Genomic DNA, 14,023 nt, shown 5'->3' with positions numbered 1-14,023 from the left:
GGGGCACTCGTGCCAGTAAGATGCTTTGCCAAGCGCCAATCGAAGAACAAGGAAGAGAAATCTATTAAGCACAGTCAAGTTTTGTGCTTAAGGGGTTTGCTTGCAAATTATTTTTTATCTGATTTTAGACAGTACAGTTTAGTGTTATTTTTACCACAAAAAAAACATGAATTTTGGTCTTTTTTTACTGGAAAAATCTGAAAGACACCTGCAGGGGACGGGGGGGGGGGGTAGGGGGCGACGGAGCAAAACGATGGGCCCATAAATCAAGAAAATAAAGTTGTTTTTTTTAACAAAGCTAAAGCTTTGGTGTTGTAAAATACGGTACGATTACCATCATATCCAATGGCAAAAACATTTTCGTGCACTCATTTAGGTCAACTTTGATGCAAATATCCATGGGACGGGCCTATAAATCAACATTAGATCAAAATGGCAAGCAGTGCAAGTGCCGTAGAAAGTGTACATTAGCAGCATCTCCTCTCCTATGCCATGCAGTCACTTCCTTCATTAATATGAAAATATGCACCATTATGAGTCTGGCATGCGACTATTTTGTGAGCTCCAAAAGGCATAGTGAAAGAATCTAATATTTATCGGTACACACACATATATGAGGCCCATGTGTGCGTGTGTTGTGATACCTCACAGCGTGCAAGGAGGCCGCACGCTGAAGCAATTACAGGCCGGCATAAATCAGCCGAACTCCGCCTTAGACAGCGAGAGGCTCCGCGGAGTTTTTCGCACTTCCGAGGTGTCATCGAGGCCAAGCAGTGCTGGAAGACACTAAGAAAGATTCAACAGGAGGACTGAAGACACGCGAGGTAGAGTTATCAGGAGGATTCAATTTGTACTGCGGCACAACTCCAGTAGGGGGCGACAACGACCGACGCTCAGTTGCCTGCTTCTGAATCACGGTACTCTGCTGACACCTAGTGGTAAAAACAGGTAATGACGTAGGGAAGAAAAACACGGGACCAGGACAATTAATCAACAATGCACCCCCCCCTTTTTTTTTTCAAAGATAGAATTACTAAAAGGTTATACTTTCGAATGGATTCCTTCAGTAGAATTTAATAATTACAGATATTTTAGATTGGTTTTCTGACCAACCACGAATGCACGAAGGTTTTAGATTAGATTAAAAGTAAAATTAAACAATTACTACATACTTAAAAAAAATCTACATTTAAGAAATCTACCATTGACATTACTTTGCGGGAAACATTTCTTACTTCAGAAAGTATTCAAAAGTTATATTATACATTTGAAAATTTGAGATAAATTCTAATTTGAGGTCTGAAAACTAACAATTATTCATATTTCAAAAGTAGACTTGGACAAATACTTTAGGATAGAGTTCAAACATCAAAAATATAATTTATGACTACAGTAATTCTTGATATGAGGTCAAAATGCTGAAGATTGCTTACCTTAGCGGGGGGAAGAAAAAGTCAATAAAAACAAGAGTACAGCTGCGTACATTCCGTGTTTGGTTTATTTAAAATATTACAGCTTAAAAAAGAGTGATGCAAGAACTGAAATCATGTAAGATTTATTTTTTGAAAAAAAGAAAAAAAAGAAAGTGAGCGACGTAAGGAAGGCAGTTGGTCAGTCTTTGGTTACTGAAACTCGATCCTGACTTGCGTGAAGGTTTGCTCCAACTTGACGGGGTGCACGGCGGCGTGCTCCCACAGCGCCTTCTTGTGCAGGAAGGACAGGTTGCAGCGCTCGCAGGCGTAGGTCTTCACCTTGGCCACCTTGGTGGCCTTGGCGGCGTGTGTGCGCCGGTGCTTCTTCATGTGGTAGGACATGCGGAAGGCCTTGTGGCACACGTCGCACTTGAAGGGCTTCTCGCCCGTGTGGATGCGCACGTGCGACTTGAGGTAGCCCGACTGGATGAAGGCCTTGCCGCACACGTCGCACTTGTACGGCCGCTCGCCCGTGTGGTAGCGCGTGTGCAGCCGCAGCTCGTTGGCGGTGAGGAAGGTCTTGCCGCACACGGTGCACTGGTACGGCCGCTCGCCCGTGTGGATGAGCTCGTGGCGCTTGAGCGACGTCTCCTTCATGAACTGCTTGCCGCAGCTGGCGCACGGGTAGCGCACGCCGATGTGCACCTGCTCCACGTGGTTGCCGAGCTGCTGCTTGGTGCGGTAGGCCGCCGGGCACTGCGCGCAGGTCCACGGCCGGGCCTCCGAGTGCGTGCCCATGTGCACGGTGAGCTCCGAGGCCGAGCGGTAGCACTTGCCGCACTGCCAGCACAAGAAGGGCCTCTCGCCCGTGTGCTTGCGCTGGTGCACCGTCAGGCAGTTGGACGAGCGGAAGCGCGCCGGGCACGAGTCGCAGGCGAAGGGGAACTCGCCCTTGTGGATGCGCTGGTGGACGGCCAGGTAGGAGAGCTGCGAGAAGCTCTTGTCGCACTGCGAGCACGGGTACGGCCCGGCGAAGGCGTGCTGCTTCTCGTAGTGCTCGCGCAGGCGGCGCAGCAGCGTGAAGCTCTTGTCGCACATTGTGCACGCCATGGGCCGGTGCATCAGCTGGTGCCGCTCAAAGGCCGCCTCGCTGCCCAGGATCTTGCCGCACTCCTTGCAGTAGAGCGGGTCGTGAATTCTTTGGTGCACCTTGGCAGAGAGGCAGACGTTTAAGAACCAAAAAAAAAAAAAAAAACGGAATCTAAACCCAAAACGAGCGGAAAGTTTCGGTACATGTGGAAGGATCTCACCTTGAGCATGGTGAGGCTCTTGAACTCCTTGCCGCAGGCGCCGCACGTCATGACGTCGCGCAGGTCCACCTTGCACACGTTCTCCTGGTGCTCCTTGAGCGCCGACAGGAACTCAAAGTGCTTGCCGCAGTTGGAGCACCACACGGGGATCTGGAGGGGCTGGCCGTCGCCGTGGCTGGGCCCGGCCTTGGCCTCCTTCTTCCAGGAGCAGCGCGCCGTCTTCTTGTGGCAGATGGCGTAGATCTGGTGGCGCTTGAGGCCGTGCAGGTGCTTGAAGCGCTTCTTGCAGTGCACGCAGTGGAAGGGCCGCTCCTCCGTGTGGCTCTGGATGTGACGGTTCAGCGTCTTGACGTTGTCGAAGGAGCTCGCGCACACCGGGCACGCTTTGAGGACTTTGCCGCGCGTCCTCGGACGGCCGCTCGACTGCGCGGGCGCCTCCGAGGCGTCCTCCGGGATCTTCTCGGCTTCGGCCAGGATCTCCTCCACCGTCTTGCTGGCCTCCTCGCGGACGCCCTCGTGGCCGTGGATGATCTGGTGCTTCTTGAGCGTGTCGCGGTACTTGAAGCCCTTGTCGCAGCTGACGCAGATGAAGGGGCGCTCCTCCGTGTGCGAGCGCAGGTGCTTGTCCATGTCGGCGCTGCACGGCAGCGTGCGGCTGCAGATGGGGCAGACTTTGCCCTCGACGGGCGTCTCCGGCGGCGGGACGAGGCTCGGCTCTTCGCACCTCGTGAGCTCTTGACTCTTGCAGAACTCCTTCTGGTGTCGCTTGAGGACGTAGCGGGTCTTGAACCGCTTCTCGCAGAAGGCGCACTTGTGCGGCCGGTCTTCCGAGTGCGACGTCATGTGGCGCTCCATGTCCACTTTGCGCGCAATGAACTTCCCGCAGAGGCCGCAGTTTTTGTTGTCCGCCATCTCCGGAGATTCGGGCTCGGCCGCCGCCGCCGCCGCCTCGTCGTCGGCGTTGTCGTCGTCCCGCTCGTGGACGCGCATGTTGTGCCGCTTCATGTCGTACTGGTCGCGGAAGCGCTTGCTGCAACGGTCGCACTCGTACTTGAGCTCGCGGTTCTCCGAGTGCGTCTCCAGGTGCCGCCTCATGGCGGCGGCGCGCAGGAAACTCTTGCCGCACACCGGGCACGTCTTGTTGGCCGAGTGCTTCTTCCTCTGCCGCTTGGACGACTCGGAGGAGTCGTCGCACTTCTCCGCCTCGGCCGCTTGCCTCTTCAGCTGCAGACGTTTGCTTTGCTTGAGCGGTTGGAACGCCGCCGGTTTCAACGAATCGTCGTCATCCGCTTCCTCGGCCTCCTCGTCGTCTCGTTCCTCCTCTTGGGGGGCGGGATCCATCAAGCCGGGCGTCTGTTCAATCTCGATGTAGTCCAAGAGCGTGACCGTCTCGCCTTCCACCTGCACGGTGACGCATCCCGCCATCTGCTCGGCGGTCGGCTGCAGCCGGATGTGGTCGGCGTCGATGACCACCTTCTCCAGCTGCGGGAGGGCCAGCGAGGACAGGACGCAGTTCCCAAAAGAGGACAGGATGCTCTGAGAGTCGTCTAGACAGGAGGAGGACAAACACAGGCGTCAAAAACGGATTTTTATTTGATTTTTTTTTAAGGGCGGTGGTTCTTCCACCGACGAGCCTCACCGGTTAAATCGAAATGTCCGAGCGCAGTGTGGTGCAACAGCGCTGCCCTTAAGTGAGGTAGGTCGGGAACCGAGTGGATGCACTCATCCAGGGCCTCCGGGGCGGCGCTCAACATGGCGGCCGTCTGGATGGGAGACACAATAAATGCCACCACTGTCTGTTGCCCACATCGGTTCTTCTCTTTTTGCGACATTTTTAATACATTTTTTCACTTCCAAAATTTTACTGATTCATGAAATGTATAGTGAGGAGAAATTGCATTTTTTTAAGCCATGCTCTTTTTGGACGATGATACAGTGCAGGTCATTCTGGTGCTCTAGTTTGCGTTGACGTGTTCTGTTCATCTTCAAAACATCTGAGTACCTGCTGGATGTCCGGCACTGGCAGAAGCTTCTCCAACCTGGAGAGGAAGTCCAGCATGAGCACCTGCAGAGCGCTGTCATATTCCGGTCCAAAAGCGGAGGGAAACACATCCTACAAAGGGATGGATCGTTTGAAAACGAGGCCACAAAAAGATCTTAGTCGACATTTTGACAGCAATCCAAACAAACCTGAAAGAACCTGTCCCTCTCTTCGGGGTCTTTCAGGAGCAGCTCGATCTGATCCACAAAGTTGGATTCGGGAAATTGGACCTCGGCAAAGCATGGCTGTCAGACAAGCGTGAGCGGTTAAAGTGGACAATGATAAAAGATGCTCATCGGCTCTGCATTTCGGAAGCTAACCTGAGCTGCCCATGTTGATATGAGGCCCTGGATTCGGCTCAGGTGCATCTCAATGGTGTCCCTCTCTGGACTCGCCTCAGATTGACACAATTCCAGAACCACCTTTAACCAAATACACATTTTTTTCACATCAATCTCCCTCCGGCGCATCCAACGCTCACACGCCACTCAAATGACGTCCGTCCTCAAGCCTACCCGTGCCCGCAGACCCAGCAGTAGCTGAGCCTTCTGGTCGGCATTCAAGAGTTCGGGTAATATTTCTGTGACGGTGGTGATGAACTCCTCCACCGTGCCGTAGTCCCGCACGTCACCACGCTGCACCACCTGCCACATGGCGGCCGTCACCAGGCGCAGAGGCGGGATGAAGAGGCGCAGGGACGGAAGCAGCAGTGGAGCATCTGGACACACATCAGGGAAACAACATTTCATTAGAAGTCAATTGTGGATGCATGCATCCATGCATTTTAAATACCGCTTGTCTTCATTTGGGTTGTATTTGTGCTGTGGACTGGATGGCAGTGAATCACAGGGAACACATAAAAATCAACATTTCATCTGTGAACAATTTGATTCTCAAGAGGCAGGAAGCCAAAATTCCAACGCCACATTTGAAGCATATGTGCTGCTCTAATTCTTTATTATTATTTTTGTCAATTGAGTCTGGTTCTGAATTTAAGTCAAACATAGCATTAATTTAAACATAGTTTAATTCAAACATAGCATGCAACGTAAAAGAAACAAAAAGGAAGTCCGTAATGCGGCTGCCTTCAGGGACACACAAACCATGTCGTAATTTTAAACAACGGCGACGGACGTCACTTTTGTGCGTCAAGAATTGGGCGAAATTGTGACGCGATTTGCTGCTTTAGTGTGGCAAAACTCGTCGTTTGATCGTGACACGGGATTATTACTTTAATACAGCGCTATGTTTTTTGCTGGACCTTTAATTTTGAAGTTATGAAAGAAAATATTGTTTCCGGTGAAACCCGCAAACGCATCATCTCACATTTGTTAAAAGATATTATCACCAGTGGTTAAAATAATAGATAATTGATGGATTTTCCTCTAAACAGCCCGGTTTGTATTTTGAACTCTATTGTGACACGACCTATCTTAGCATAAGTAGCCGTGGCTTAGCTTCTCGCAGCCAAGTGAGCGGACACGTTAGCTCAGCGCCATCTCACAGCGGGCTACGCCATGTTACGAATCGGACGCACACAATGCAAAAGAAAACCACATCAACACGCCAAGTGCGACGCATTCATCATTTATATTGCTTTTACCGGTTTCGGTATGATGCAACGCGTCCATGCTGCCACGGAGGTCTTTGGAAAAAAAAAAGCGAGTAAGACGAAGTCAGGGTTCGATTGTGAGTTGACGTCCGCCCGGCTCTGCGGTGTCAGTTGGCGGAGGGGGAAAGGCGGTTCGATTTTCGTTCCCAACTGCGCAGGCGTGGTCCTTCTAAGAGAATTTCGGTCGTCTTCAGTTAGCGGTATCTTATCCAAAATGTTTTTTTATAATCTATAGTTTGCAAGGGAATGCAGTCCCCGCAATGCAGTACATTCGCAAACTTTCTTGTCTCTCGCGAAGGAACAAATGCAAGCGACACGGCACTACTTCGGTTTGGATTCAGGCGGTGACGAGAACAATGACTGCCCTCTGCTGACCATTTGGTGTATTGCAGCAATTACAATCCTTCAAACATCTTACAAGTACATTTTAAAAGCGTAAAAGGAGTTCTAAAGGATGGAGAAAAACGGGAAAATGTGTGAAAAAAAACAGCACTGGGGTGTATGCAAGTAGTAGGAACGAATTGAATAAAAATAAAACTGATGGAAGGAAGAAAGGCAAGGAGCATAAAAAAAGGAAGTGGGAAGGACGGCGGGGAGGAGGGAAGGTCGGAACAAAAGAATTAAACCAGGATGATGGATGAGAAGGGTAGAAAGCATAAGGGAAAAGATCAGAAAAAGATGAAGATTAGGTTTCAAAGAGGGACGAAAAGGAATTAACGGATGTTTGAACGGAAGAGAGGGACACGATTTGCATATAAAATGCAATGTTTCTTTTAAATATCGTGTGCAATACGAGAAGAAAAAACATTTGAATGCAACATATAGATGAAAATGTGGCCATTTATTGTCTGTCCACAGAAACATGGAACGTGTAGCGCGAGTGTAACCTTTGCTGCTGTTAGACTCAACTACATCGTTGCTTCTCACACCGTCTCATTTAGACTTTGATATTTATATATTTCATTTGTACACTATACATGTTCTCCAAGGCAAGGAAAAAAAAGGTCCCTTTGAGGGCGTGGTAAAATAATTTTTTTAACCCTCAAAATTCGAAAGGTGAAGCATCGTGAATACTTTTGAGTGCATCTGGAAAGTATTCACAAGGCTTCACTTTTCCAGACTTGTATCATTTTAAGAAGAAAAAAATGCTAACATTTTAGCAGGTAAAGTAACAGCGGGACAAACGACGACAGGTAAACGAGACAAAGAAAGCGCATCGCAAACAACGTCAAGAACCATGCGGGCCCACACCACACGGACGATGCCCGTACTGCTTCTAGCAATAGCATCAGGGCACCAGCAGAGGCGCAAGCGAGCACAACATAAAGCCGTTAATGGTACACGCAGCCTCCAACCAACGGGGGGCGCCATTCTACAAGAAAAAGGACTCAACTGAACACGTCATTGGCTCACGCTACAACAACTCGCCAGCGCCTCTGCTGGATCAAAACCTGTAATGCGGCAAAGCAGTTTTTTCCGCTAAACTAAGTCTGTGCAGCGTTAACACGAGCACAAAAAGTGCTGACATCATAAGAAAACATTTAGACAACTTCATTCAAACACGAGCTTTCGAGACATAGGTGGCTTTTCTATTAAAAAAATACTTCAAATAAAATAATTAATTCTTCCCTTTTCTTCATTCATTTATCTTCAATGCTGGCTCTTTTCTGCTGCTCTAATAATACCAGGAAATATACACTCTTGTTGAAATATTGCTTTCCTTTTTCTGTGCATATCAACAAAATAGATTAAAATTAAATCTGGGGTTAGAAAATTAAGAAACAATATAGGATTTCTGTTACTATTATTTACATCATTTAAGTGCCTACGGTACATAGTAGTGCAGGACTGCATTACTCATATTTTTGGTTGGCTGCTGGACTGGACACACTGCATATTCTGTAAATTTTAACAAACAAAAGAATAATTATTCCCATTTGTGAAAAGATTTAATCCTACAGTCATTTCGTTAAGTACACCTGTAAATCAAAATCTCAGATTTTTCTGATCACTTTTTTTAGAGATTTTTTTTTCTCAATATATTTGATTATTTTTGTTGTCTTTGTCACATTGAGAAGCCTTTTAAATTTCACGTTGCAAATTGAAACTGGTTTTAGGGGGCCGATTAAAAAAAAAAAATCAAGTGGCAATTGGAAATGACTAAGAAAATGGCCTCGTCAAAGGAAATGATCAGAATTTCTGCACATTTTCGGGCATGTCTTCATTGTGACTTTTTTGTGGTCAACTCATGGCAGAAATGTATGCAAAATTTCATATTGCTGATTGAAACAGGCTTTCAATTCCGCTGCCCCACCTTGCAGCCACTTCATTAGGTACACCTGTCTTGCATTGACCAACTCATTTGAATCCCTTCTCAAGCCTTTTGCTAAACTTCAACTAACTGGAATGCGGGCGGCTACAAATGTGCAACGCACGCATGCGCACGTTCAATCCAGAGACGACAGAGTTGGACGTGAGAACAAACGTGGTTCTATTTACACTTTGCATTATTTCAGTGGCGTCCCGCTTCCCTCAGCGGGAAGGCTGTGCATAAAAGGGCCTCATGCAAAAAAATATAATAAATCAAGGTTTGTGGATTTTGGTAACACAGTGTCCAAGATGCAGAAGGTTCGCCCTGAAAGGTTCCTTTTGCTGGCTTTGCTACTTATCACTCGTGCGCATACGGTCCCGAAAAGCTCGTCACACCACCGAGCCTTTGGAGGTGGACAGGTGGATGGAGTGGACGCGAGAAGCCAGCGTCTTCTCCAGGTCGTGCAGGATGTCCGAGGAGGGGGCGTCGTCGGACGAGGGGGCCGGCGGCGGAGGGGGGGGCTCGTACAGAAGCTGCTTGAAGGCGTCCAGCTCCACCAGCAGCGCCATGTTCTTCAGGAAGTAGCCCTCGATGAAGCGCGTCAACTCCGAGGCGCCCAGGAACTGCGCGGTCGGCACAAAAACGGAAAAGATGTTTCAAGAACATCTGCAGATTTGATAGCGATGACATTTTTCGCAATCTGACCTTGGCGTGCTTGTAGAGGTCCACGCAGGTCTCGGTGGTGATGTTCTTGGAGCAGATGATCTCACAGTGTCTCTGAAGGGCCTCTAGTTGGAAGAACTTGGAGGCAGACAGCAGCTGCCCGACACACGCGGTGAGGCCAGTTACACATGCTAACTCCACTTAGCATATGCTAACACAAACACGTGGCGTTCATACCTCCATGACTTCCGTGTTTCGTATGTGCAAGAACTCGGTGCCTCCACAGTAGAGATACTGCATGACCAACTGCAACATTGGACAAAAAAAATGCATTTGTGTTTGAGTGTGACTTGTTGCAACACTGCCCCCTGATGGCTAGTAGTAAGTCTTACATGGAATATGTTATACTTGACGTGACTGATTTCGATGCAGGTGTTCTCGGCCGCCGGTCGGTTTTGCAGAAGCGACTTAAACCTGAAAAAAAATTCAACTTTAAAAAAAAAAAAAAAAAAAAAAGATTTTGCAGATGATATTGAGGGGGAAAATAAATTACCTGGGCGATGCGGTGAAAAGCAGAACTTTGTGTGCATAAAAGGGTTTCCCCTCCACCAGGAAGGTGACGTCCGACATCTCCTTGTTGTTGAGAAAGTGCGGGTCTGCCGATACGACCACAAAAAAAACCGCCTCATTAGTCATCTTGAAACCAACACGCTTCTTCATTACACGGCTCGTCAAGTGTCTGACGCGGGTGCGTTAGGAAAACACGACAATTAGAAAATTAAAGCTGAATGTCATCCTTGGCCCCGTGCTGTTTCCTGTTTTATGGTGAGTCATCCAACTTTGGCGCCATGCTCCGCCAACACGCAATAAAAAAAAAAAGCTCGAAAATTCTCACCCATCTGTCTGATAGATTTGAGCCAGATTTGGTGGCAATCAGACAGAATCTCGAGGACTCTTTAAAGGACCAATGGGCGTGGTCGTTTAAAAAAAAAGTGGCTGACTTTCCGTTTCTTTTTGGACGTGGGTTCTTGAGACTTTTTTTGTCGGTGTACTTGTAATAAACATGCATAGCAAATGTTATGATTTTAAGCAAAACTCATCAGGGGCTGAATTAAAGTCCAGTGAGTTGCGGCTGCAATGAGACTTTGAAACAGTAGGTGGTGCTGCAGCACAGCCATGAACTTTTTGCTGGACTTTTTAAACGTCATTTGTGCGCTTCAGTGCAGCTTGATTCATATTTGTAAAGCAAAAAAAAAAATGTCAAAAATGATTGAGGTAAATTTGAGCAAAAAAATAATGTAATTTTGTCACAAAAGGGCACTGTGATATTTCATGGCGGCGCGCTTTCAACAACTTAAAAGCTTTAACATTTGATGAAAAGCCAAAAAATAAGAAAGTTGTCAGTCCGCCATGACAAACAAGTTATATATGTATATCTATATTTTCGTATTTCATCAGAGAATTTGGAGGGCATCACCTAAACGTGAGGTCTGCTTCTTTTTGATCTCGGTGAGCTTGGGGATGGGGAACGGGCCGTAGCACTGCGTGAAGATAACGGAAAGCTGCTGGCTGATCACCTCGTTCTACAAAAACACACACACACACACACACACACAGTTTGAGAGTTAGTTAAGGACGTTACGTGATGTTCACTTTGGTCATCATCTGCTTGCATTGCATTTTTTTTATTAAATTCAGAATTTTTATTTGCACAAAGTCCGCTTTCATTACGTAGTGCGTTTCATGCACAAGCTATCTCAATGTGCTTCACATTTAAAAGTGTCCAAGACATTTGAAAGAGGACCTTGCAGGATCTGAGGATGCGGAACATGAGCGGCAGGCCGTGCGTGAGCAGCTCCTCGGTGTACTCGTCCTCGCGGATGCAGCTGAAGTCCTTGAGCAGAGCTTGGATGAGCGGGCGGCGCTGCTGCGCGAAGCCCGTCCGCAGCGACTCCAGCCACGTGTGCAGCGTCCACGGAACGCCTGAGCGCGACAATCACAGACACGCGGTCATCATCCAGCGCACCAGCAGAGTACAGTCGCGGCTGGCCACGTTTGAAAAAAGTTCCCCAGAATGAATGAGAATGTGCCGCTAAAGGATGTGAGTGTCGCTTATGTCAGGTGGGGAATGAAGAGCGGGAAATGCGGCATAGCGACAGCAACTGGTTGATGATGAGATGACGGTTATGCCTTGTCGTACAAGTTTAGTTCATTCCATGCCTCACTCGTATCTCAAATCATCGCCCCCCCCCCATCGAAATAAACGGCTAAATTGTCTGTCTGCACGTGTTGCGCCACCGTTTGTGACGCCATTAGTTAGCCCATCTGCGCTGTTTTGCAAGACGCGAAAAAAAAATTGTTCACTCTCAAGTCAAAGCCCAATATGGGGGTGGCGTCCATCGTAACTGGAACATGCGTGCCGATGCAAGCTGCGAGTGAGTCTGACCTAAGCTGCGGATGTCGATGGTGATGTCCACATGGCCGTGGTCGGCGCTATGGTACATGGCCTCTTTCAGGGCGCGCAGCTTGGCCTTTCCTGATCGCAGCGTTCCGCCGCCGCCGCCGCCGTTGGCCTGCAGGGCCGAAGCCTTCTGCGAGCACGGCGTCGAACCCTCGGCCAGGATCTCCTCCAGGGAAAGAACGTCACCCTTGTCCTTCTCTGACTGCGACAGAAGTCTCCGGAACACGTTCCTACAAACACAAAGAGGGCCGTTGTCATTGGAGGAAAATCGAGTGGCAAAAAAAAAATAAAATTAAATATACTCGATTTCAAAGTCTTTATGTAATTCTGAATCATTTGAAAATGGAAGGTGGCCTTTCGGGGCTCAAAGGTGCGACCTGTGTCCGTGCGCCGCCGCCAGGCTGAAGGAGTTCATGTCGCCAAGCGGCGCCGACGAGATGCCGTTGCGGCACGTGGTGCCGATCATGGGGTCGGCGCCGCGCTCCAGGAGGAGGCTCACCAGCTCAAAGTTGCCTGCTCGAGAGACCCCCCCCCCCCAAAACAAAAAAAGGCAAAATATTCTTGAGAAAAAGGCTCCTCCTATTCTAGTGTTGTATCTGTGACTTTGAAAGTATATGATGTGGCGTGGTGAGTGACGTGGGTGTCGGCAAATGGCATCATAGCGTTGGCTGCCTGTTCACTTGCTAACATGCTAAACGAGCACGCTGAGAGTCTTGGATGCTCGTGTTTTGCGAGATTGAATTGCGAACCTGCGGCGGCGGCCAGCTGCAGCGGCGTCTCCGTGTAGTTGTCGGCCCCGTCCTGAAGCGAACCCTCCACGCCGGCGCTGTTGTCCAGCAACAACTGAGACCGGAACAAAGGGGAGGGGCCAAAATGGGGGTCAGAGGAGAGAAAAACACAAAGATTGAGATTTTCCGACACTTGTGGAATATTCTGGAAGCGTTGCCAACAGTGTGGATGGAATTATGGACACACAATGGCGCGAAGATAAACATGATTACACTTATTAATTAATTGTATCCCCACCCCCCTATTGTTTGGGGGGGGGGGCGGTGTCGTCACTACCTGCACGACGGGCGCGTGTCCGTGCAAGACGGCGAACGTGAGCGGCGTCCCGCCGCGTGCGTCCGGGTAAACGGACGGGTGCTTGTGCACTGTGGCGGGCACCTGGGAAGTCACATCGCACAAGTTAACGGCGGCCAACAGGGGGCGCGAGCGGGCCGTCAACAAGCTGTGCAGTTGCAGGAAGTAGCTCAGTGTCCTTTTGAGTAGCGGCAAAAGCGGTTGCGCCTACTTTGTGGTGGGTTATGATTTTATGATAGCAGGTGAGCAGAAGCACGTGCTAAAAATATTTGCATTGCTAAAATATGTTAGTCGTAAAAAAAAAAAAAATGTAAAAAAAATCCCAGGTCCAAAACTCTCTAGAATAAATAATATGGTTGACTTCCTGTGCCTTTTGGAGCATGGCTTTTGGCGACCTTTTGGAGATTCTGGTCATGCTCGACATGCCTACCAAATTTCGTGTTGCTTGCTCAAACTCTTTCCAGGGGCTGAATTTTCCACTTTCACTAAAACTTTAACCAGGCGATGTCATGTCGGAGTTGACGATGAGCTGACAGCGTCCACGGACTTCGTTAAGCGCGCTTGTTCATTAAACGTGCGGCGTGCTCGCTGGACTGCGGCGGTGAGTCACACGCTCGCTCCAAGAACGGCCAACATGCATTATTGATGAGCGGCAAAACAAACAAAGCCATAGCATCATATCATGCTCATGCTGCAGCTTCAGCGGCGCGGCCGAGCGCAAGGCCACAAAGCAGCAAGTGGAAAGCACGGCGGGAAGTCACTCACCTCGCTGTTGATGTCGGCGCCGGCGTCTAGAAGCATTTGGACCATGGCCTCGTCGCCGCGCACGCACGCGAACATCAGGGGCGTCATTCCCTGGTGCACACAAACCAGCCGTCATTTAGTTTTTTTTTGTTTTTTTTTTAAATGGACAATCCATGAGTGATTTTACATGTTACAGTCTGCTTGCATCGGGGCTCCCCCAAAATAGGACTTTTTTTTTTCCTTGCACAACTATCATCAAATTCCGAATTTTTCTTGTGAAAAGTCCTCAAAGGGATTTGCCTTCCTGCTGGCGTCATGGTCTGCCTTTCCGGCGTTTTTCAAGGCCCCTCCAACACATGACTCGACCGCCAAAAGTCTGTTCCACT

General features: G+C 48.9%; 2 protein-coding genes across 3 annotated transcripts in view; both read right to left on the bottom strand.

Moving 5' to 3' along the window:
- Positions 1-1,480: 1,480 nt before the first annotated feature.
- On the bottom strand, positions 1,481-6,745 carry LOC148341215 (uncharacterized). The gene is made up of 8 exons (XM_088280635.1): positions 6,367-6,745; positions 5,279-5,481; positions 5,084-5,185; positions 4,913-5,008; positions 4,725-4,835; positions 4,362-4,485; positions 2,723-4,269; positions 1,481-2,621 (listed from the first exon to the last, which is right to left on the bottom strand). The coding sequence occupies exons 1-8, from the start codon at positions 6,392-6,394 to the stop codon at positions 1,623-1,625; spliced, it is 3,210 nt and encodes a 1,069-aa protein (XP_088136761.1). The 5' UTR covers positions 6,395-6,745; the 3' UTR covers positions 1,481-1,622.
- A 452-nt stretch (positions 6,746-7,197) lies between these two features.
- LOC148341214 (ankyrin repeat- and BTB/POZ domain-containing protein 3-A-like) overlaps positions 7,198-14,023 on the bottom strand; it is a 30,085-nt gene continuing 23,259 nt past the window's right edge. Inside the window, exons 6-17 of one of the 2 annotated variants that reach the window (XM_088288474.1) lie at positions 13,659-13,748; positions 12,876-12,977; positions 12,560-12,653; positions 12,188-12,323; positions 11,796-12,040; positions 11,154-11,332; positions 10,827-10,932; positions 9,903-10,005; positions 9,742-9,823; positions 9,587-9,655; positions 9,392-9,505; positions 7,198-9,309 (exon numbers count right to left, since the gene is read on the bottom strand). In XM_088288474.1, the coding sequence (XP_088144600.1) occupies positions 9,076-9,309; positions 9,392-9,505; positions 9,587-9,655; positions 9,742-9,823; positions 9,903-10,005; positions 10,827-10,932; positions 11,154-11,332; positions 11,796-12,040; positions 12,188-12,323; positions 12,560-12,653; positions 12,876-12,977; positions 13,659-13,748 (1,554 nt within the window). In that variant the 3' untranslated portion in view covers positions 7,198-9,075. The remainder of the gene's footprint in view (positions 9,310-9,391; positions 9,506-9,586; positions 9,656-9,741; positions 9,824-9,902; positions 10,006-10,826; positions 10,933-11,153; positions 11,333-11,795; positions 12,041-12,187; positions 12,324-12,559; positions 12,654-12,875; positions 12,978-13,658; positions 13,749-14,023) is intronic. The other variant, XM_088288475.1, reaches the window with a different exon arrangement.

This window comes from Idiotropiscis lumnitzeri, chromosome 2 (assembly GCF_059441095.1).
Source record: "Idiotropiscis lumnitzeri isolate Australia: NSW breed Sydney's pygmy pipehorse chromosome 2, RoL_Ilum_1.0, whole genome shotgun sequence".
Classification (NCBI taxonomy): domain Eukaryota; kingdom Metazoa; phylum Chordata; class Actinopteri; order Syngnathiformes; family Syngnathidae; genus Idiotropiscis; species Idiotropiscis lumnitzeri.
This window is presented reverse-complemented; position numbering and strand designations above follow the sequence as displayed.

Coding starts and splice junctions, on each gene's coding strand:
- LOC148341215 (XM_088280635.1), bottom strand. CDS start 6,394: ATGGACGCGTTGCATCATACCGAAACCG. Junction 4,836..4,912: donor AGAGGGACAGGTTCTTTCAG/GTTTGTTTGGAT, acceptor ATCCCTTTGTAG/GATGTGTTTCCCTCCGCTTT. Junction 4,486..4,724: donor CAGTGCCGGACATCCAGCAG/GTACTCAGATGT, acceptor TCTCCCATCCAG/ACGGCCGCCATGTTGAGCGC.